At 38.4% G+C, this 26,222-nt stretch overlaps 1 protein-coding gene across 1 annotated transcript in view; it reads right to left on the bottom strand.

Annotated features, from left to right (window-relative positions):
* The window catches only part of BTBD19 (BTB domain containing 19), a 907,757-nt gene that overhangs the window by 861,469 nt on the left and 20,066 nt on the right, over positions 1-26,222 (bottom strand). Inside the window, exon 2 of the mRNA XM_044086828.1 lies at positions 584-707. Within this exon, the coding sequence (XP_043942763.1) occupies positions 584-707 (124 nt within the window). The remainder of the gene's footprint in view (positions 1-583; positions 708-26,222) is intronic.

Below are 26,222 nucleotides of genomic sequence, written 5' to 3'. Positions count from 1 at the left end.
ATTAAACCCATATTCTAATACTGCATATAACAGGTTGGTTAATCTTTACCTGTTCCATAGTTCTAGACAACTGACTGTTTTATTCTTACCCCTTTTGATGCTATGAAAAGCTTCCTGTGGTGTTTGGGCCCACTCCATTCACACTTGCTATGCTCATGCTCACTCTGCTCCCCATACCCTACCCCGAATTCCCAACCACCCACACTATTCCTATATTTATTCATCTGTAACCCCTCCCTCTCTACCTCCACTAACCAATCACTATACAAATAACATCTAATTCTACACTTCACTGTATTAACCAAATACATCTGCTCTCTTCTTCCTATACAACTCTACTAATCATAGCCTTTGAATCTTCTACTCCTCTCATACCTGACTATACTATACCCTCTCATTATCCAACTCCTTCCCACCTACCTTCATTTCCCTAAAATACTACATCTGCTCCTTATATACTTACACTTCCCTAATGCTATCTTAGCATACCATCTGCATTCCTCTATTATCTCTCTTATCACATGCAGCATCATACCACACTAACATTTCTCCCCCTTACTTTACCTCCCCCAACAACACTCACCTGGCATCCACCTCTCAACTTTATCATCATATAATTGCCCCCAGTTTTTTCATCATCTCTTGTCACACTTGCTTCACATACCACTGCTTCAAAGATAAATGCAAGCCATATTTTAGGCAGTACACTAACAAATAAGCACAAATGAAAAGTTCCCTATAATCATACCCCAAATACTCTCTTTCTTAGTGGAGATATACACCCTAAACCTGGCCCATTTCTTCACAATATTTACGCACACAGTTCAACACCTGTTACTACTCAGTCTCTAAATAATACTAACACAAGCAAATCCACATACTCACACTTCACCTTTCTAAAATTAGACAATAAAAAAGAACCTGCTACTACTACATTTAAACCTTAAAATATCTATGATAAAGTATCTGACTTACATGCCTGTATATAGCATCAAGCACTCCTAATATGCTAGTATCCATTGAAACCTGGCTAAGACCTCCTCAGGAAATAGTTTCTCCAGGACATGATATCATTAGAAAAGACAGTAAGCATAAAACAGCAGGGATCATTGCAATCATTTGCAACAAGAACCTTGACTTCATAGAAAAATTAGGATGGGTGTGAGGATATGCTAACACAGAACTAATTATCTCTCATTTCCATGTTAATAAAAATAAAGCTATCTGCACTGTAGCAATTTACATCCCACCTGGTGATAACATCTCTTTAGCTGAAGACAAACTCTACTGGATCTTCCATAACCTAAACCATGAAACCATAATCTTAGCTGACTTCAATATTTGATTCACTGATTGTGAATCCCCGACCCTTAACATAGATCTTTTCAACTTCACACAATTAATCGACAGTGCAACCAAAACAGAAAAAAATCAAATAGACACTCAACCTTAGACTGGATTCTCACCACATCCCCCAACTATATCAACACCACAGGCTGCCCACCTGATACAGTTAGTGACCATATCCCTGCCTTTGCTTTAAGAAACATGCATCACCCTCACAAACACACTGCATACAACCTAGTACATAATCTCCTGAATTTCAATAAGGGCAACCTTATTTATTACTTCTACAAATATAACTAGAACATCCTTAAAAACCTATCCCTTGACGACTCCATAATTCACTTCAATAACATGTAACTAACCATACTTAACAAACCTGCCCCTATTAGAAGAAAACAAATCAAATCTATTCCCGGCCCTTGGCTCACTAAAGAGACTAAACACCTCATTCTGAAAAGGGATGAGGCTTGGAAAATCTGGCACAAAATCAAATCACAGCAATCCTGGCAAACTTTTGACACCTTTGTAATCTTTGTAAACAAAACATTAAATTAGACAAACTACATACTGCTGTGAACTACAGGAGAAGCACCATCACTACCCCCCCAAAAAAAATTCTGGTCATCAATAAAAAGACTGTTGCACCTCGGCCAAAGTTCCACATCTTCCCCACCTGCTAACAACTCCACCTCTATACCTGCTTTGTTTAACAACCACTTCACTCAGTACTGTCATTATTGAATAACCTATCTACCTCATCCTTTATTAACCTCTCCACCCTCAAACACCTACCATTAGAAAGCACCTACTGCAACTTAAATATACTGCCCCTGCAGCAGACAACTTACCCACTGACTATCTTAAACTTGCAGCAGACGCCACTTCATACCCCATCTCTATTCTAATAAACCAAACTATTACAGAAAACTATGTCCCCTTACTCTGGAAAAAAGAAAATTGCATATTATTTCACTACATAAAGGTGGAACCTCCACTGACCTCTCCAATTTCAGACCCACAGCTATTCTACCACAAATTTTAGAGAATTGCATACACACTCAACTTCAACATTTCCTTACTAATAATAATTTGTTCTCCCCCACCAGGATAGCTTTAAAACATTCCACAGCACTACCACAGTGCTTCTCAGTTTCCCCAGTGTAATTAGTACCTACAGAAATGCTGGCAGTTTAGTATCATCTCTCTTCCTAGATATGTCTAAAACTTTTGATAATGTCTCTCATCATAAATTACTCATAGAACTGGCTTCTCCTGATCTGTCCCATTCAGTCCTATCTTTGTTCCACAGCTACCTTAGAGAAATTTCAAGTAGTAAAATGAAAACAGGAACAACCCCCCTTTTTGTCAGTCTCAGTAGGTGTACCACAAGACTCAGTTTTAGGCCCCTTATTGTTTAACATCTTCACTAACAACCACCACAAAGCAGTCACTTACTCATCATTGGTACAATATGCAGATGATGATGACACCCTTATAGGTTCAGCTCCAAAAAATAATCACCCAAGACAGCTTCTCCTCAATTGAATACTGGTTATTTGACCACCAACTTCTGCTAAATAAACAAAAAAAAAAAATATATATATATATATATGTATATATATATATATGTATATATATATATATATATATATTTAAATATATATATATATATATATAAATATATATATATTTAAATATATATATATATATATATATATAAATATATATATATATATTTAAATATATATATATATATATATATATATATATATAAATATATATATATATATATATATATATATAAATATACACACACACACATATTCTTTACTCCCAAACGTCTCTCTATCCAAAAGCATACTTTCTGTGTTATATCAGCCAATAACACCCAAATAGAAAATGTGTCCATCACAAAAACTACTTGTGGTGACTATTGACAATACCTAAAATTCAACCTGCACATATCCCAAGCCATCAGAAAATACCAAAAGCTTGGACTCTTACATCATTCTAAAACATTCCTCTCAAATTCCACTAGAAAAATGCTGGCATCTTCTTATCTCCTCCCTTCACTACTATATGTTTCATCAATTTTTGCCAAATAACTAAATTGGCTAGACTAAATCTACCTAAACTACTCCCATCTAGGGATCACATGCAACATTATACACAAAACTGATAACTAGCCCACCCTACAACACACAGTACAGGATAATACAGGAATAAAATACTCCTTGCCTCAACTAAATCACACAACACTGCAGGTGGTACTCTTTACTCCACATCCGTTGCAAAACTAAGGGACAGCGTCCTTCTACCACTTAAACTGAACAACTCCCTCTGTAGCTTTGAGCACAATTTATAACAAGACCTAAACTCCTCATATGTATGCACCTGCTCCCACCATGATTAAGCCACACTCTTTTCTCTGTCACGTTTCCCTCCCTCCTCTATCAGACCAACTCACACCACCTCCCCATACCTCACTCTCCACTCTGCTCTCCTCTCACACATCACCATCTCTATTTCCTCTCCTTTCCACTCTCCTCACACCTCTCTAATCTTTATTTCCACTTTCTTCTTCATCTCATTCACTCTCTCTCTTATCAAATCTTGGCTACCTTACACTTTCACCCCTCCAACATACTGCAACAATCATTTACCAACTCTTCCTCCCTTTTCTTATCCCTACATCCCTTTCCAACCCCCTTCCACTTTTTCTGCTTTTTCTAACCTCTACAGCAACCTTCCACCCCTTATATACCTTGCTTCATCTCCGCTATACCACCTCTACTCTCATCTTTTCTTAATAACTCTCTCCCCTTCATCCTCAGACTCTTCCACCACTATTTTACCTCTTACTCCTTAAATATTACTCCTCCTAATTCCAGTTTTTGCCAAAAATTATATTAATATCCATCTATGTACATACTTTACAGTATCTATCAAAATGTTTGGATACTATATTGTTTAAACTGAGCAGACTCTTTTTGTGTAATAATACTCCTACTGTGTGCATACTACACAGTATCTACCAAAATGTTTGTTTACTACTGTCTAAACTAAGAATTTTTGTGCACTACAATGCTTAACTATGTAACTGACTGCATATTCTGGAGCTTTTCAACAGAGCCTCAGTGAAAATGTGACTCGTTGCCCAGCCAATCTCTCCTGGTAAAGAAATTAAATAAACAAACATACATTGCACACAGAATAACGTCCAGGATGAGGAGGAGTGAAGATAGGAAATGAGCAAATTATGTAATGTTGGACTGATGAAAGGTACAAAGAAAGAAAAGATATGATGTATAATGTATGTAAACAGAAAATAATAATATAGTTTGTTTTCTTTTCTGTTAATATATGTTTGCCTATGTCTTAATAATTTAATAAAAGTGATAAAAAGGCAAGTTACTTTTCAGCCTTACAGATGTGTCCAGTGCTCCGTCATATTCTTCTTCAGACAGTCTAAAGAAGTGTACCTCAAGTCATCTACATCCACATAGATAATGACAGCGTCATATTCATACTTGGGAATGGACTTAGCGGTGTGGTTGTTTATAGCTGCTGAGACTGTTACCTGTCTTTGCTCAGCCTTACAATGGTGAGTGTGGACTGCTCTTCTAACCTGCAAGTGCTGGCAAAACCACTCAGATGATTTGTCTGAGGTTCCAGTGGAAAAAAAGATATGTGGTATGGAAAGCAAGCTAATGTATTGCAGAGGTTTGTTTTGTGGTGTAAGCATCTACTGTACTGTACCTTGGTGCTATTTGTGATTATGGAAGTGATTTTTGTCTTGCTGTTTGTAAGAATAGTATGAGTACTGGTGCTAATGAACAGTCTGTGTGAAAGGCTTTCTTCCAGCTGTAATAGAGATTTGCATATCTCACACGTGGGCTCATTATGTACAGTCTGAGAAGACAGCAAATGGTAATATTAATATATTTCAGCTTGTTCTCTCAGAAACATACACTGCACCAACAAGCTAAATCAATGCTCATTTAGCAGTAATCACATCATGCAACTGCTTTGAGATTTTATATGCATCCTTGCTCCCAACATAGTGAAATGTAGCCAAAGTATGTGCCTATAAAGTTTGTTTGTGGTAAAACTGGAAGAAACAATAGACACAGTAATATGTTTTAAATGTCCTCAGACACACATACATCACCCATTGGTGCTCTCAGACACATATACATTGGCTCCAATGAGTTTATCAATGACTCTTTAGTACTGATTATGTGAATGCCCTTTGCCTTTATACACAGCCTGGCCCCCAAGAAAAAAAATACATACTTCTGATATCTGAATGTTTAGAAAGTGAAAAGTAGCAGCAAAGGATGAGAACTTCTTTCGGCTTTTCCCGGTTAGGGGTTGCCACAGCGGATCTCCAGTCCGCTAATGATTGGCAGTAGATTTTTTACGGGTGTCAAGGTGCCAGCTCGACGCCCAACCTTCAACGAAGGCACGCCCATTCTATGCATGTCTTTCGAACGGCATTCAACCGCGGGGAGGACATGCAGACTCCACACAGAAGGCGCTCCAGCCGAGAATCAAATGGGAGAACCTCTTGCTGTGAGACAACGCTACCACTGCACCACCACGGCTTAGCAAAGGATGAGAACTACAGGTGCAAAGTCCAGTAAAATACCGTTTATTGGTAAGCGCTTTCATCAGGTTTAAAATCACCAAACTTCTTCAGACACCATTTTACAAACATGCCCAAACATTTATATCAGTGTCATAACTACCAGCAGCCAATGACATCAAGTAAACACCCCCACATGATTCATTTAAAAATTCAAGAACCTACAAGTTTAAAAATAAATGTTCCTTAAAGAGACATTCACAGGACTATTAATGTTGCATTACATCCATCTTACTATTTGAATTTATACATTACACCACGTTTCTAGTGATAAAGAATGAAATTCTATCTATTATAGGTTTTTAATTTAAGCAAACTAGAAATGGACACCATAGTCTGTACATTGTCGATTTCATGATATGAATGGTATTTTTTCACAATAAACCCTTGCAACACCTGCAGCTTCTTCTCTAGGATCATTAGTGATGTCTTTAGGCATCAAGTATTGCCTTTTGACATTTAAATTAATAATTCAAAACAATGGTACACAGAGGATATTGACAGATTTGATCTTAAGGTTACATGATGTGCAACACAACTGCACTGATACCTGACCTCTACCTATTTAAATGAAAGAGATATTTGCATAGCATTAATTTATAATGTCATAATTTTCACATTTTTCTAGATATTTCAACAATCAAGCAATAACTGCAAACTTGTATGAAAGCTTAGAGGTGAATTAATGAAAAGCTACTGACAGAATGTAGCTTGACTGGTTACAGAGATATTGAAAGATGTTTCTAAAATGTTACACAAATCAATATTTACTCTGTCACTGTAATTATAAAATCCAGTTAAGGACCCTGACTCTATTGAATTTGAGTAAAGATTAGTTGGTCCTGAGCAGTTTGCCATTTATACATCTTTAATAATCACATAGTTCTATAAATATAAGCATTTATTTCAACTATGAGGCTAAAGCTTGATTTTGTGAAATGGCTCAGTATGCAGTCACTGGAAGTTATGCTTCACTTCATTAGGGTTCACTCTCCATGGCAAAGGAGATCATCTTGCTTTTATACAGTATGCTTACTGCTTATGTCTTAACTGTAATGGTGCTCTGATCTAACTGATTAGATCTATCTGTTAGCACAGACACCCTCCAGTGCACAGTGACTAAGGTGTTCCTTGAAGATGAAGAAAAGACCCTAATAAAACAATTAAGTACTTTACATTTTTCTTAGGAAACACAGAGATCAGAGATTGGCAATCTTAGGAAAATATCAGCATTCTTTCCCAGCTGTTCAAAGAGGCATGCACAATGCTTTATATTTTTTTCATTAACTAAGACTTCAGCATGGTAATTCATGACATGAAAAACTCTAATGAGTATGTCACTGAAAAATTCAGTAGTGAAAACAAACACAATGCAAGTTTACACAGACTGTTTACATACATCATCAATGTCTTACCACCACAAAAAAAATAAAAGTAACAAAAGAAAATGTTTCCAGTATTAGAAGGCCTTGTTTTATATCCACACATACAGTAAGCTGTTTAACTAGTTAGGATGTAACTCATGCTACAATGTGCTAAACTCTTTTAACTGACTCATGACCTGTCATCCTCCTTCAAAATTCCTCTGATGGCAATGCTCAGCAATTCTAAGATACGAGAAATGAGCTAGTAACAGGCATACACCATGGTTTATCATCACATTTTACCAATACAGTCTAAAATGTGGGTGGTCCATGTTTCATAGAGATTAAGTGTCACAGCAGTCAAACAGTGAGCATGCTTTGAAGCTGCATACTGAATAGCCAGCAGCTTTCATGCTTTTTTTTTTTTTTTTGGCTGTAGCACTGCAACTTGCATTCAAATAAGTGAAAACTGCAAGCAAAACAAAAATGGGACTTCACCTAAAATTTTCACAGTATCTGGTAGCCCCTTTCCTGAAAAAAAAAAAACACAATTAAATCAGTTGTGCTGTCAGTGTTCTGTTTGATGCATGGACCCTCTAACTAAACCTTTTTTTCAGAGAACAGTATATAATCCGTAGAGTCTTTCAAAAGCATTTCAAAGTACTGTGTCAGTCTTAGTCGGAAGAATGTAAAACAAATGCACGCACTGTTGGCTAGGTGATTATTTATTCAAATAACAAAAAAAGGAAAGAAAGACATAAGTTAATACCATGCATGCTGTAAGAGACTGCAGAGGAAAAATGGAAAATAGTTTTAATTTGAAGTCTCTATCTATACACAGGATAAACCAATAACATTAGCCACTAAGAATGATACATTCTTTCTTATGAGATAGTGGTTTGCAAAGGGTGAGCAAGAAGTCTAGGCATCTGACCAACATTTTTGCGCATTTAGTGATGTGCACATATTCCTACAATCCAAGGTATTTAAGAACACAGAAAAAAATTAGAAGGAGAAAAAAGAAAGTCCTGCCAAAAGGAAAAAATTCAGGTCTATCATACCAGCCAAGGTTAGTGTTAATCTAGTACAACTTAGATTTTTGCACTTTTTACTTTACTGAACCAAATTAGGAAAGCACATCAGAAGAAATGTTTTTATCTACAAAGCTATACATGGAGAGAAAATTGAGTAATCAAACATCACCTTACTAATAACATATCTTCTAGTCAATAGCTGTATGCTGCATGCTGCAAGGTGCGTCACATAACTGACTGCTGGTGCAAACATTCTGACAATTTGTCACCATGGTGTCATTTGTCCAATAAGCCTCCTTATTTGAAAATTACAGATATGACAACTGCTCACTGTCAACAGGCAAGGCCACCGTCACTGTTAGCCATGCGGGGCAAAAACCAGAATAATAATTCTGGAATGCACTGTGACATCTACTTTACCTTTAATTACCTGACAAAACATTCAAATGTGTAATAAGCTATATGTTCTAATGAATATCTTGATGAGTAAACCCTATATACTGTGATCGCAACCTGAAAGTGTCATGCATGTCTTAGTAACAATCTGATTTCATTATTATCATGCTCTCTACCTCAAACTCAGTGACATTGAGCTTAGCCACCGTCAAATTCTCATCACAGCACCACATGTAAGCTTTTCTTGAAAGCCCCTTCTAGTATTATTGTCTCTTTCATAATCTTCATACGTAGTATTATAATTCCTTTCTCTTTCCTAAAACTTTGCCCTTTTACCTTTACTCTTATCTCACTCCTACTAACATCTGTCTCTCTCTATATACTTCTTATACTATAACACTATTTTTCTCTTGATTTTTTTATCTACTGTATTCTATCCCGTAGATTATTTTCAATATACATATGTAATATAGTTTCTTTCAAATTCTAAATTTATATATCATGAAATTGTTTGAACTGTATTGTACGATGTTGTCTTAATTTTAAATTGTAAGGCGGTTTTGTGCCCGAGCCTCTTCTGAAAATGGGCCCTGTGCCCAGTCGGACTTGCCCAGTAAAGAAATATCAAATAAATAAAAATAATTAAATAAAATAATCTCCACAATCGTAGGTTCCTGACAGTAATTAATGACAGTAATTGTGGCTACCTTCAGTTTGGACTAACTGCTGCAAAATAGATACTGACAATGGCATCTCTTCTGATCTACTCTTGAAACAGTCATTCCTGCCCTAGACACATTCTAGTTATATTACTTAATGATTTCTTCTTCTTCTTCTTAGGCTCGGTGACCATGGTCTTGGTCACCTTTAATGGGGGCAAAATACTAGTACACTGATCCTGTCCAAGCATCTTGTTTCTGTCACAGTATACCTTTACTGCAAGAGCTGCACTGACATCTATTGGCAAACAAATCTGTTTTTAAGATCTTGGTGCTGATTAGTAAACCCTAAATTACCTGCATTCCATGGCTCTTTTTGGACAGTAGGTCATGCACTGTATTATACCAGTGACAATCTCTTGAGGATTCCCTGGACTACCTTTCTACACAATAAAACAGAAACTATTTGTAATATGAGAATCTGCAGAACTGTATCTTTTAGGGATATATTAAAAAAGGTCAAATGCTCAATAAATACTTTTTAGCACATGTGCATCAGCTTCACATTTAGATTGTTATACCTACAAAGTCAATCTTCAACCACCCTACCAGCCATTTTCATTATAGCTTCTTCACAAAGCCCTATTTCAAAGTCATTTTAATATCTCAGAACACTTAGTACAGAAAATCACTTATCCTTTCACTTACTTTTTTTAAAAAAAGACTGTGAATTCTATATTCATCTATAGCCCTCTCCAGTCTACTTTGTCAGTCAGTAGACAAAATCCCAATATCCTCACATACACCTCTTTCCTGCTTTCCTCCAACCATTACCTCTTCCTCTTTCACCCTATAAGTCTACTACCATAAACTATCACTATTACCTATACAATAGTCCACTGGTGGCAGCAGCTGAACATTGCATTCATCTCCAAAATTATTCTACAACTTTCCTCAAACTACCCCCTTCAAATTTCAATAACTTACCCACTGTGCTCTAATATTCTATGCCTTCGCATTAAGAATCAGGCACCTAGCACTCTTCCAGAGGTATCAGCAAGGGACAGCACAAGGGATCCTGATTTCCATCACATTATACCCACCTCAGTGTAAACCCAACTCCTACATTAAATCCTACCATCGATCAACTTTTCACATACTTACTTACTGTTCATGATCCTCTCCTACCCATACTACATCTCAGTATCTACAACCATATACCTCTACTGCAGCTTTACAAAATACAAATGCAAAATAGCACACACCATGCCAAGTGGCACATCTCCAATACACATTCAAGACTTAAAGACATATTTATTTTGACACATAAAAACACTTAAGCAAATATAAACCTATGATGAGCATCACTCACCCTTTCCACTTAAACTATATTTCTCAATTAGTTTGGCCACTAGACATCCATAAAGAGCACATACCAGTTCTTATATTTTAAACACTAAGAAAATTATTCTTGCATCTAATATAACTTCTAAGAAATGGGGATATCAACCCACACTCTTGCCCCACCATATATTACCAGATACAGTAATGCAAAAGGCTGTACTCTGAAATAGCTATCCATTCTCCTCTTCAACAACTAGAGTATTCTTAACAAACTAGATATCCTAGAATTATGGGCAACTCAGCATAAACAAGACATACTGTCAAAAGGTAAAACACATCTCAATGTTGTCTCATTACTATAAACATCCCTTATTAACTTACTTAGCCTATTCAGAATATACATACAACCATCCTAGTGCCAAAAGAAAAGGTGGTTCAGTGTTATTAGTAAAAAAAAAAAAAATCTAAATGCCCTAACAATAGTATACTCTGACTCAACCATTCTGGCACAGCCTAACTGGGCTATTATTCAAATCAATGTACATGGTAATACATTTATGTGTATTGCCTCTACTTAGATCCCTTGCCTTCCACACTTAATTTAGCCAACTCCTAGATTAAATGGCTACATAGATACTCAAGAACAACCTTGTAAAAATTTATGATTTCAATTTTTATTAACATGAAAGTCTGAATACACTATCCACCTACACAGTCACTGTTATCTCGTAATACAATTACACATCTCAATCAACCACCTTCCTTGGAGTCACTGGTATACTTGTTCATTACCAGAGCCCCTACACAGGCCTATGCACTTCCATTCTCTCTAGTTCTGCATATGACCAACTCATTTTCATCTCCTAATTACCCTTTAAAATGCTAAAAATATATCTTCTATTCATTAGCTTCCACAGAGCCTTGCCAGCTCTCTCCAGTCACTCAGCTGGACTCCACCTTACTTCAAAACAGACCTATTAATGCCCTTCAGTTCCTCCATTCAACATTCCTCCTTACAGAAGAAATGGTACATTCTACAAAACACTGCAGAGTAAGGGACAAACACTTCTCTTGGCTAACTCCCCAAATAAAACCTCTAATTCACCAGACATTTCTTTGAAAAAGTGTAAAGCTAGGCCAAAGCATATATTTAATTGTTATTTTACAACTTTTAGGGAACAATCTAGAATTATCGCTAAAGCAGCAAAAGTAATCTGCTGACCATAAAAAAAAAATTAAGGAAGAACAAAATAATATTGTTCAGAACCTAGAGGACTTTTTAGCCAAATCAAATAACACAGTCATAAATCATATACTGATCCAGAAAGTAACCCAGTTCTCCACAACAATCTGCAGCATTCCTCAAAGACTTTTTTGCCCAGTCTTCTTCCTGTCCAACAATTAACAATGACTTCCCTTCTTCATCATTACCTTTTCAATACAGCCTTCTCCCATGTTTGAATTCCTACTTCTCAAAAGGTACAGAGCAACATCTACCAACATAAATCCAAAACAAATCCTCCTCACTTCATCTACACTTGTTGTTGTGTCTTTTGGCTTTTCCCGGTTAGGGGTCGCCACAGCGGAACTCCGGTCTGCTAATGACTGGCAGTAGATTGTTGCATGCCAAGTTGCCAGCCCTGATGCACAACCTTCAACGAAGGTATGCCCATTCACACATGCCTCCACACAGAAGAAGCTCTAGCTGAGAATTGAACAGGACAATGTCTTACTGTAAGGCGACAACCCTACCGCAGCACCACCACCGCAGTACCTCACTTCATCTACACTGGAGATTCCATAACTAAGCTGATTCCTTCATCTCCTATCCTCTTGACCTTTCAACTTTTCTCAGTCTAACTGTATTGCCTACAGAATGGAAAATCACCATCACTGTCCCCATCCCCAAAATAACAATCCCATCTAAACCTGACCACTAGAGACCCAGACAAAAGAAATGATAACTTTCTGTACCAACAAATAATACACTGTCTACAACAGTTCATAATTTAACAAAAGCAGCATGTTTCCAGGCTAGGCTTAAACAGCTCAATTCATTTATTCCTCACTACACACATCTACTTTAAATTGGATAAAGTTTTATTAATAAGTAACATTTTGTCAACCACAAATTGATTCTCTTTCCTAACTACCTTGGAAGTCATAACTTTGGAAAAAACACTGCCACATGATTCTCTGACTCACCAATAGTTTTTTCCTAGTAAAGTTTTAGCAGTCTCTCTCATCCCATACCTCTTTTACCTCTGCCATTTTCACATGGATGAATCCTTGGCTCTGCCTTCTTTTCAGCATTTTTTTAATTCCGTTCCATAAGACCTATACTGAATAAACACATGACTCTTGGCTTATAATCTCTTACTAATCTGCTTATCAAATTATCTACATTTTCTGCAAAATACTCCTTTGGGAAAATGTTCATAGCACTTGCAACTGGCTTTCTAAAATAAAGTATTACCTTCTCCAAAGTAAAAACTATGTTCTCAGGTAGTCCTCTTTTCAAGTCTACTCTACAGGTGCCTAGTTATTGAGCTAGACGTCTTCCCTCACTTTCACAATATGCACTAAGTATTATAATGTACTCCATCACCACAACATCTTCTATCATAGCTTCCCTTTACTGCCTCCATAAGCTAGGCATTCAAAAGCTAAAACTTTCCTCACACAAAAATTACAATATTCCCTCCCCAATAATCCTAGGCCAGTCATTAATAATCATTAACAAATAAATAAAAATAAAAAAATACACATACATACACATGCATATGGAGGTCCATTCATGGTCTCATTTAGTAGCCCATGTTCAACCATAATGTGTGCACTCATTCATGGCTATCATTTGTAAGGCCATCTACCACCATCAACTGGCTAGCAATTCACAAACATCCATCTGCTGTTGAGTACATGTTGTATCATCAGACTGGTGTTCTAATGTGTGGTATACCATATATTGTTTGCATCACTCATTCATCGACATGTAGTATGTTATTGCCCTTGTGTTCAGTACTCTTCCTTGAATAGTTGAATGTTTTGATCTGAGTGCCTCTGGTTTTTACTACCAACTGCAATCACCATAGTCTTTATTATACTGTATAAGGAATATCTGCATCAATACTCTGTTTTTATTTTGTCTCTGTGGTTGCTATCATGGACACATGCAACATATATATGCATGCACTCTAGTGCTGACTTTCCTATACTATGATAAGATGGATGTCACTGAATGTGACTGACTGCCTAGTGTTTGACAGGTTGGTCTTCACGTAACTCATCAGCTACATTGCTGGATGTCACTGATGAATGGCAACTTGATTCTACAAAAATATTCCTCATAGCTCACTGTAATGTTTTATTTTCCCAATAATGTTTTTTTATTTTAAATTATTTGTCCCTAATGAGTGGAACAGTGTAGCGGTGCTACCACTCAATAAGGGTGTCCAGACAACTGACCTGATTAATTACAGACCTGTCAGCAATACATGCTTCATCTGCAAAAACATGGAATCTATTAGGACTGCCTTCATAAACTGTGATATCAATATTCTTGTTGCATTTGACCCCCAACAGTTTGTCTGTGTAGGATAGATGCTATTTAATCTGGTAAATGTCTTCTGGCCATGCAGTGTTTGTGGCATATCTTGACCTGGCCAAAGCTTTCAACATCACTCCACATTCTGGCATCATAAAAATGCTAAATGGTTAAAAACAACACATACTTGGTAAGACGGATAGCAAACTGACTAAAAGATAAAACCCACACAGTGTGAGTTGCTGATGCCTCAACAGAAAGTATGAAAGTGACCAGCAATATTCCTTGTGGCTCAGTACTGTGACCTCCCGTTTCAGGATTTATTTCTCAGATCATCAATTAGCAAGCCATGACTTCTGGTTAACAAAGTTTTTCCAATGACTGCAAAATGTGAGTTGTTAAGTAGCCCTGTGTCACACAAACCCTCAAGAATGAGCTCTCCCTAGCAAACTTTAAGTAGCCAGTCCCTCCACTTATTATACTGTATAGACAACACACCACTACAAAATGAAAATGTAGTCAGAGCCCTAGGTATTTGGTTTAATGGCTTCCTTTCTTCTGACCATCATATTACAACAGCTGTCAGGAAATCGTTTAATTTAGCCTAGCTAACTTTCAAACAAATATCATCAAGTTCTAAAAAGGTAATCAATCCCTTATTATTCAGTGTCGCTCATGCTACTTACTGAGTACAATGAATACTCCCTTTGGGATGTATCTCACTAAACATATCAAACAATTAAAAAGACCCTAAGGGTTCCTGACCAAAACAATCACAGGCCTAAATTCCCCTGAGCTACCAAGAAAGGCTGCATGTTCTATCCCTTTATTCAATGTGTTACAGACTTTTGAAAGGAAAAAGCTGTATCTCATACATTTCAGTTAGAGACTGGTTTGCCCTAGACCTCTTGTTCCTGTGCAAGTCCAATATCTTCATCAATACCAGAAAAAGTTTCCTAAATCTTCAAGAGATATATACCGTATAACCCAGTACCTACCAAATCCATGGAATAAACTTCCCCTCTACATTAATAAGCATGACTCCTTATCTTCCTTTAAACATAAACTAGATGACTGGATGGATATCCACAAATTTACTCCAAGGCTGACTGGTATGGCCATCCAGGAGCGAGAAGATACCACCTAATGGGAAGATACTGGCAAGGCGTGGATGGTCATAAAGCTCAGTGGTCTTGGAATATCTATGAATCTATGATTCTGTTTAAACCTATCCCTACAAGGCCATAATATGTTCAAAAACCTTGAATTCAGAGGACTTCCAAATTGGCTACACATTGATCAACAGCTTAAGTTTGAAAAAAAGAAAATGAGAAATTTTAGCCAGTAACTTTGCCAGATCCAGATTTAGTAAATTCAGCTACTGGCTACTAAGTACATTGTCTGGTTGCCAGCAAAGACAAAACTTTGAGAGCCTGAAAGAAAACCAACTAGAAAAGGTGAAGAGAAAACACTAACTGGGAAGAATCCTGTAGCTATTCAGCAAAAAGCAGTTTAAGCTCCAGCTTTGGTACAAGACATGGCTTCCAGTAATCTAGAGGAAAAAATAAATTAAGTATACCCAGAACTTATTAAAATAAATGAAACACTGGAGGAGTGTATCAACTCAAATAACAAAAGGCTGGAAAAATGGAAGAAGCTTTAAATAGCTATACTGATGAACTTATAAAACTGCAAAAATCAGAGGCTGAAATGAAATAATGGTCCAGTGAGTATGAGACTGCCGAAGAGCTGTTTAAAAAAAATGGCAGGGTTACAGTACAGAGCATGAAAGGAACACCTGATATTTTCAGCAGTATCAGAGAAACCGGAAGGAACAGAGTGTATTAGTTTTATGAAAGCACAAATAAGCAATTCCAATGGTATTCCAAAGAAGTATTTGTTAATTTAAAGGGCACATTGTGTGTATGCTCCACACCTGGCTAAGAAAAAGCAGCCAAGACCTGTATTAGTAAAGATGTGGTCATACAAGAAAAAAGAGCTGTTCCTGACAAAATTGTGGAAGAAGGGCAAAGTATTAAAAACTGGAGACAGTAGAGTGTCTGTGGAAAAGGATTATTCATCTGTCTTCAGAGTATTCTGGAGGATCAAAGTTATTTTCCACTATGCAAAACATGTATTGTGAGAAAAGTGGAAAGACTGGATTTTTGTTGACTATTAAATTTGTGGGGGACTGAAAAGTGTATAACCCACTTCATGTCATTAATGTTGGGAAGGGCAGTAAAAGGAAGGGGAAAAAGTAACTAAGTAGAACAATTTTTGTTCTTAACAGTATTTGTACAAAATATTCGATTCTCGGCTGGAGTGCCTTCTGTGTGGAGTCTGCATGTCCTCCCCGCGGTCTAGTGGCGTTCGAAAGACATGCGTAGAATGGGCGTGCCTTCGTTGAAGGTTGGGCGTCGAGCTGGCACCCGTAAAAATCTACTGTCAATCATTAGCGGACCGGAGTTCCACTGTGGCGACCCCTAACCGGGAAAAGCCGAAAGAAGAAGAACATTTCATGATATAAAATGTATGTTTTATAATAAAGCATTTTCACTTATTGCTGCATGTGATAAAGATATCAAAGTAGGCAATCACCTTTTTTTTTTTTTTTTTTTTTTTGCTTTAAGAGACATATGTTTTACAATTTAAAAAGAGAAGAAAGGCTGGACAGAAGCATGTTTAAGTTAATATGTGGCAATCTTGGGTTGTTGAGATGCGGGTTGGGGTGTAAAAGTGCACAGATTATAATATACATAGAGCTGATCTGTTCTCTCTTACTTTTGCATAGGTAACAGCCTGGCGTAGGACCCTTGGCTTAATCTCATAATAATGTTTTTGTGTAAGCAAGTAAATAAGAGAAAACTAAATGTAATGAAATGTTTTTATTTAGCAAATAAATGTTTAGTTTGAGAAGTCTGCAGCTGAGGGTAGTGTGATGACAGGAGGTACTGCCAGCCATGGCAGGAGACATAGGGCAGTGGATTTGTAACATATGCTAGCACAGTTAGCTAGAATTTTGTAAATAATTATGAAATTTGTTTAGCAAACTGATTTGTACAATTGCTTGTTTTTAAAAAAATGTATTTGTAAAGTTGCTTGTGTTAAAATGCTGGAAAGAAAAGAAATGTATATGCATTATTGCAATTGAATTAAATGTACATGTTTCAACAGAGAATACTGGCAGGGCAGAGGTTAATCACAATCCAGCTGCAGCAAACTTTAAAATATATCTGAAATTAGATGACTTTATGGTTTAAGCCATACAAATATTATCCTACAGTTTTGAATGGAACCAGAGATACAATGGCTGTGCTAGAGAATAGGTTGCAGCTCCTGGAGGAAGACAGGCATGGTTTTATGGTTTTATGACTTCCAGAGATCTGAACATAGCTCTGTGTGTATGGTAACATATAGGTGCTAAAATCCTGTCAGCTTCTAGTGTTGGTGATAGCATGAGAAACAGATTCAGATGACTAGATGTGTGTGATGTCATTCTGTAAAACAAAAATAATATTTAGACATTAGTAGCAGTTTGCTCTCAGCAATCTGCATTCTGCCTCGTATCTGACAACAAGGACCACTCACTCACATCATCTTACCTTGTGGTAGTAAGTAACTTAACTTCTTCTTCTGTCTTTTTCCCAGTTAGGGGTCGCCAGAGTGGATCACCTGTCTGCTCATGATTGGCAGTGGAGTTTTACTGTGTCAAGTTGCCAGCCCACTGCCTAACCTTCCAAGGAAGGCACACACATGCATGTATTCACTCCTAGGGCCAATTTAGAGTATCCAATCCACCGGAGCACCAAGAGAAAACCCGCATAACCACAGGGAGGACATGCAGACTCCCATCAGTGTTATTTTTAATATTCCCTGTGATTGAAACTCTGGTGTTTACTGTAAATAGATATTTAGTATTTTCTGGTTCTTTTATCATTTATTATTAAATGTATTTAAACATTTTATTGTGGCTGGTTCTTTGTATAGAATACGTAAGCTTTGTCAGTATTTGCACATATTTATTTGGTGATAACTGTGGCCACTCCTGAAAGTCTTGCTGTTTAGTCAACATTACCATTTGTATTAGTATTAACTTCACTCTGTATAACTGGATACCCTTTTAAGAGCCTTATAGTAGCTTAAAGTAACTGACTGGTGACAGTGATAACTACCTTATAGTCTGGCCAGAAAGTGGCACAGTGGGTAGTTTGTGCTAGCCTTTCCCAGGCGTGTGTGTGTGTGTGTGTGTGTGAAAATCTCAAAGAGTGCGTGTGTCAGCTACTTGGGGCAGGGACATGAAGCACTGGTTTTGCAGGCAGGGTGCTGGAGGACTTGACTTGGACACTCGGCTGAGGACCTAACCCTACAGCTGTAGCAGTGGGGAGTCTTATTGGGGACCTGGAGGGAGACAGAGAAATCCAAACCCCAGACTGAGTACGTTTCCTGTGTGCTATTAAGAAAAATTGTGCTTGATGCAGAGAGGTCTGCATTTAGAAATATTGAGTGTATCCATTTGTATTCCAAGTGAACATCCCTCTCCAGTGTCAGTGGTGAGGATTGAGGCTCCTTGCTTACTGGCTCAGAGTGGGGACATCACATATTGGTGGCAGCAATGAGACCATCACATATTGGTGGCAGTGGTGGGATACTGAACTTCTGTAGCCTGTAACCAGTTATCACTAAAGGTGTACATTCTCTCAGCAGCCACAAAGTGAACATTTAGATCTTCATATAACAACAGTTTTTATGTATTTTTTGTTAGTTTAATTTAGTCAGGGAGAGCAGGCAAAACTGTCAGCAGAGGATTATGGTAAGATGACAAAGAACCAGTTGGCCACGGTGTTTGAAGCCAAAGGACTGGTGTATGCCAACGTGACTAAAGGGGAAATGATTTCAGCCTTAGTCACAGCTCAGACCAACATCCAAGAGGATAACCAGTCTGGTGATAGGAATGCGTAGCCCTCAGAAAAAGGACAGTTCAGCTTTTCCTCAGAGGACTTAAAAATCCATCTGGAGTTAAAGAGATTTCAACTGGAGGCCAAATGTTTGGAATTAGAATCAGCAGAGAGAAAGACTGTAGTGTTTGGCAGCTGAAGAAAAGGAGAAACAGATGGAATTAGAATCAGCAGAGAGACTGTGGTGTTTGGAGGCTGAAGAAAATAAGCAGCATCAACATGACAGAGAGATGCTGACTCTTTGCTAGGGTTATGGAGGTAATGTGGAAGGGAGTAGCTGAACCCCAGAAGCAATAAAGGTCAGTAAATTCCTTCCGCAATTTCTAGGGAATGATAATTTTGATAGTTTTATTCATATATTTGAGAGAGTATGTAAACAGTACAGTGCTGACCAGGGGCTCTGCGTACGGAACCTGACCCCCTTACTCCATGGTAAAGCTGTAACTACTGTTTCTAAATTGTCTGATATTGATTGTTTAAATTATGAGAAAATCAAATGTTGTTTACTTGAATGTTTTAAGTTAACATCTGAAGCTTACTGAAAAAGTTTTGTGAGCATAGACCCAAGGCAGATGAAAGTGTGAGTGATCATATTGCTGAGTTAAGCAATTATTTTCATAGGTGGGTGAGTGGTTGTCAGGTCGTCACTTCTGAAGGGCTGGCAGACCTTTTGCTGAGGGAACAAGACCTTAGCACTTTGCCTGAAGACATGAGAATCTGGCTGGCAGACCGAGAGTGCAACTCTGCAGATTTGCTTTTTGCTTTTGGACAAGATTCACATTAACTGGGAGGGTGGAAAGGGAAAAAAACAAGTAGGTGTGTTTGAGGATATCCCTGTAGATGTCCTGATAGAGAATGATTTTGATAATGCAGTGCCTTGTGTGTGTGAAGTTACATGCAGTCAGGGTTGGAGATAGGCATGTGGGTCTAGTAGCCTGGGGAGACCCAGACAGACTTCTTACCTGAAGCCAGAGCTGGTGAGGTGGCTATTTCAGGGAGGCAGATACCCTGTAGTAGTGATCCTGAAGGTGAGACAGCTGCTGGTAGGTACTGATCTTCCCTTGGACAGAAGTGACTGCTAGGACAGAGATGAGTGGTAGTACCCAGGCTGACAGTGATGCAGTGCTGTCAGAGGACACCAGACTTCCTGTAGAAGGTGAGCTGGGAAGAGTCACAAAAGTAGATCTGAGACAGGCTCAGCTCTCAGACCCTACACTAAGATGCTTGAGGGAGATAGCCAGGGAGGCACCTGATTCTCAAGGAAAAGTGGAGTCTGTATATAAAGTGGACCCCTGAGGAGGACAAGAAGTTGAGGTAATATAGCAGCTGGTACTGCCTAGAGCCTACCATCTGGCACTTCTAGCCATAGTCCATGACATTTGTTTTGCAAGTCATATGGGCATAAAGTATACCAAGAGACGTAGTATGCAGAACGTTTGTTGGCCTGGGATTAGAAACGATGTAACAGGGTACTGCAGGACCTGTGAGCAGAGCAAAAAAGTAGGCAAGGTAGGAGACAAGGTTAAAGCTCCTTTGATGCCTTTGCCTGCGATTGAGGAGCCATTTCAGAGGGTAGCTATGGATATTGTCAGGCCTCTGAGTACTCCAAGCTCCATAGGGAAGACATATAGCCTGGTGGTAGTACATTATATGCTACTAGATACCCTGAGGCAGTGGTGCTGTCTTCCATTGAGGCAAAAAAGGTGCAAATGTTTTGTTAGAGATTTTCAGCAGGATATGGTTCCTGAGAGAGATAATGACTGACTGAGGTGCCAGTTTCATGTCAGACCTGCTGGCCTGTCTGTGGAAGCACTGTGGGGTGAAGCACCTAAAGACCACCCCCTTCTATCCCCAATCTAATGGTCTTGTGGAGAGGATAAACTCTAGACTAAAGACCATGCTACAGGCATTTGCTGACCAGTTTAAAAGAGAGTGGGACAAATATTTGCCCTATCTGCTGTTTACTTATGGAGACATAGCCTAGGAATCCATAGGTTTTCACCCTTTGAGTTGCTGTTTGGACACAGGGTGAGGGGAAGTTTAGATTTGATTCGTGATGAGTGGGATGGTGAGTGTTAATCCCACAAGGAGTCTGTTGTGGCACATGTCCTAAACCTCACAACAAGGCTCAGGCAGCTCAAGGGCTTGGCCCAGGAAAACCTGGCAGGAGACTAACAGCAGAAAAAGGTCTGGTATGTAAGGAATGTTTGAGCTAGAGAGTATGCTGCAGGGCAGCAAGTGAGGGTTCTCATTTCTGTCAGCCACAATAAGCTGCAGGCAGCTTGGGAGGGACCCTTCAAATTGGTAAGAAAGGTCAGTGATATTAATTGCGAAACAGAAGGCAGGGGCACAGATTGTACAATGTTAACATGATGAAACCTCACTATGATAGTGAAGCCCTGGTACTAAGAATTTGCAGTAGGAGGCAAGAGGAGTCTGATGAGGATCTACAGCTACAGTTAGCCAGCCAGAAAATCACAATTTACTATGGTGGAGCCTAGGGTTCCAGGCATAATATATGACAGTGCAGCACTGAAGTGGGGTCAGCAATGCCAAGGCAGATGGAATCTCAAGGCAGTGCATGAGGTAATTTACTCCCAGATAGGCTCAGTCCTCTCAAGCAACATTTCTCAAGGGGCATTTGAAAAACTAGCTTGAGTCTTCATAGGGGGGAGATGTGTGACAATAGGAGGCACTGCCAGCCATGGCAGGAGAAATAGGGCAGTGGACTTGTAACATATGCCAGCAAAGGTAGCTGGAGTTTTGTAATGAATTACACGTCATTTGTGCATCACACTGATTTATACAGATGCTTGTGTTTAAAAATGTACTTGTACAGTTGCTTTTGTTAAAATGTATCAACAGTGTGCCCTGTTGGAAAGAAATGAAATGTACATGCATTACTGCAACTGAATTAAATGTAGATGTTTCAACAGAGGATACTAGCAGAGCAGTGGTTAATCACAATCCAGCTGCAGAAAACTTTAAAATATATCTGAATTTAAATTAATTTATGGGTTAGGCCATGAAGATGTTATCCCACAGTTTTAAATGGAGCCAGAGAAGCAATGCCTGCACCATAGAATATGTTGTTGAGTGAAATGGTTTTATATTTTTTATGACTTCCAGGGGATCTAAACAAAGGTCTAGCTGTGTATATGGTAACATATAGGTGTTAAAATCCTGTCAGTTTCTAGTGCTGGTGATAGCATGGGAAACAGAATCAGATGACCAGAAGTGTGTTATGTCATTCTGTCAGCCAAAATAATATTTAGACATTAGTAGGAGTTTGCTCTCACCATTCAGCATTCAGCCTTCGATCTGACAACAAGGACCACTCACTCACATCATCTTGCCTTGAGGTAGTAAGTAACAACTAGGGAACAGTAATTCTTTTATATTAGTCAGGAAAATATAGTGAGAGTAGAAGTAATGGTTTTCTATAACTGTGTGAAACTTTCCATAAGTGTTACTTTTAGTATCACTGTGCTGACACTCTGGTGTTTACTGTAAATAGATATTTAGCATTTTCAGGTCCTTTTATTATTTATTATTAAATATATTTAAACTTTCTATTGTGGCTGGTCCATTTTTAGAGAATATTTAATCTTTGAGCATATTTGCATATATTTATTTGGTGACAACTGTGCCCAATCCTGAAAGCCTTGCTGTTTGGTCAACATTACTGTGACATCTGTGCCCTGGCCCAGCAATCTAGGAGCCTCGATCCTCACCACTAACACACTCATATATGAGAAAAGGGTAACAAATACACACAGTAAACTGCAATTTCCCTTAAGAGCACACAGAGATCACAGTCAGTCCAGGGCTGGTCGCTCCCTTGCTCTACAGGTCCCCAATAAGACTCCTGACCGGCACAGCTATAGGGTCCAGATCTCAGCTAGCTGGGCAAGCTAAAATCTCCAGCACCCTCTCTGTCCAACCAGTGCTTCGTGTCCCTGCCCAAGTAGTTCACACACACACACACACACACACACACACACACACACACACACACACACACACACACACACATGCACACACACACACTTTGAGATACGTTTATACAACCACACAGACATTTCTGGGGAAGGCTGGCACAGGTTCTCCAGCTGTGCCCCTTTTACCTAGACTATATGGTAGAAATCACTGCCACCACCCAGCTAATATCTATCAGCTATGCAAAGGCCCTTAAAATGGTATCCAATTATTACTGTGCAATATTATTATCTAATTGGTAGTACAACTAAACAGTCAAGACTTATTACAGGGACTTGGTACCGGATCCCTAATACATGCAATGTACTCTTAGAGCTTAACTTATATCTACACAAAACAGCCACAGTTGAAAGGGTTTAAAAATATTTAATAATAAATAATAAAAACACAAGACAATACTTCCTACTACACAGTGCTAGTCAAGAGTTAAGAGATCACAGAAAAATACTTAAAATTTCACAGCAGTAAAGTTCTGATATCACAGAAAAACACTTAGTCTAATCTTTCTAGTTCCCAGCTACTTCTAAAGGAAAACAAGTCTAATATAACTTACATAAGAAAACAGGCAGAGTGCTGATGAGTTGGATGGTCAAGACAAAATGCTTAATGCCTTCTGATTCTCTCTGTTTAAATTGCTATCTTCAGTCCTGATTCCCATTACATAATGTTTCACACTTTCCTGGGGTTCCCAGTCTAACAGATACTACATTCTTTTGTTATCTAGCACCTGCAGGAAGCTACATCAATAAAAGACATTCCACATACAAACTCTAGCAATTATTACTTAAGTTAAAACAATAGAAAGAATGTGCTAGCCCAGGTGGAATGACTCTGAATCTTTAACTTCAAAGGACAGACATGAAGTAATTTTAACTTCAAAGGACAGACATGAAATGCTTGTCTTAGCTTTATTTACAGCAGAGAGCAATGTTGTTACATTTTTATGAAGTTCAACATTTCACAGCATATTCTTTCATTTAAGAAAGCAAGCCTATATTTCAACATTTCACATTATTTTCTTTCAATTAAGAAAACAAGTCTGTAGTTCAACATTCAAATTTACAAATGACAGAATTATGTACCAAATTCTATTTGACTAGGCTGACAGCCTTCACAATTACCATTTGTATTAATATTAATTTCACTCCATATAATTGGATACCCTTTTAAGAGCTTTAGAGTAACTGACTGGAGGCAGTGATAACTACCTTATAGTCTGGGCAAAAGGAAGCACAGCGGGTAATCTGTGTCAGCCTTTCCCCAGGTGTGTGTGTGTGTGTGTGTGTGTGTGTGTGTGTGTGTGTGTGTGTGTGTGTGTGTGTGTGTGTGTGTGTGTGTGTGTGTGTGTGTGTGTGTGTGTGTGTGTGTGTGTGTGTGTGTCTGTGTGTGTGTGTAAAAGTTAAATCTCAAAAAGTGTGTGTGTCAGTGACTTGGGGCAGGGACACGAAGCACTGGTTGCACAAAGAGGGTGGTGGAGGACTTGGCTTGGACACTTGGTGGAAGACCTAACCCTACAGCTGTACCAGTGGGGAGTTTTACTGGGGACCTAGAGGGAGACAGAGAAATCAAGACCCCAGATTGTGTTTCCTGTGTGCACTTAAGGGAAACTGAGCTTGATGAAGAGAGGTCTGCATCTAGAAATACTGAGTGTATCCATTTGTATTCCAAGTGAACAGCCTTCTCCAGTGTCAGTGGTGAGGATTCAGGCTCCTTGATTACTGGCCCAGAGTGTGGATGTCACATATTGGTGACAGAGGTAGGACCATCACAGGAAGATGTACATTTTATTGTTAGGTTTCTATGGAGTCAACCGCAATAAAAGCCAGAACACGTTTTAAGGATAAAAATCTTTTATCAATATATAAAAGCTGTTTTTAACAACTAGGAGGGAAATAAAGAAAATAAAAGCAATTACTCTATGCAGGAACATAGGCTGTAAATTGCTTCTTAGCATGGTTAAGTTTAATTTAAGGTTAGCTTATGAGTGTGTGTGTGTGTGTGGGGGGGGGGGAGTGCAGCTGTTTATATGAGACAATTGTTCTTATTAGGAAGGTTAAACTTTATTATTTGAAGATGTACACTGTTTTGTGTGTTGGTTAGGAAACAGGTCCTGTAGAATACCCTAGTAATGTGCATGCTAACCCTTAAGGCCATCTCACTATGCATTACAGGCAAACTGAGTGGCACAAAGACGTCCATTCATCTGATCTTCTCCTGCTTTGAGAGACTGCATCTCCCAGCTACGAGACCTCTAGGACCCTATATTTATATAGTGAAAGCCCACTACCTATTACAGGAAGACTGAGTGGCATGAACACTTTCACTCATCTGTTCTCCTGTTTGAGAGACGGCATCTCCCAGCTACAAGACTTCCAGGACCCCATTTTTACATAGTGAAAACCCACTATACATTACAGGCAAACTGAGTGGCACAAACACTTCCATTCATTTGATCTTCTCCTACTCTGACAGACTGCATCTCCCAGCTACCAGCCATCCAGGACCCCATATTTACATAGTGAAAAGTATGCATAATTAATCTCAGACCCTGCAATTGTGTAGAGCTGTCAACTGTGCATATTATATGTAAAACTCTTCCTACTGTGCACACTGCTAAGAGAAAAATAAAAAAAATACTTTTCCTCAGCCCATACATTGTAACAGAAAACTGACTCATTGTATTTTTAGTTTGCTGTGTGATATAGCCTAACACACAAATTATACTTCCTAATCACTAATGAGTCATTCACTGTTTAGAGCCTAAAATCTGTTCCCAACAGAAACTTAATTAAATAAATTACTGCTCTTCCAAAACTCCCCACCATCATCCTTTACAACTCTCAAGTTTAGTTTTACTAGCACCTTTCTTAATCACCATCATATAAGCAGAACCTAAATTTGTACTGAGAAGTTTGATTTCTTTTTCCCT

Source organism: Protopterus annectens, chromosome 10.part0, assembly GCF_019279795.1.
Source record: "Protopterus annectens isolate FY-2018-M chromosome 10.part0, PAN1.0, whole genome shotgun sequence".
NCBI lineage: Eukaryota > Metazoa > Chordata > Ceratodontiformes > Protopteridae > Protopterus > Protopterus annectens.
Note: the sequence above shows the minus strand (reverse complement) of the source record. Positions and strands in the feature narration are given on the sequence as shown.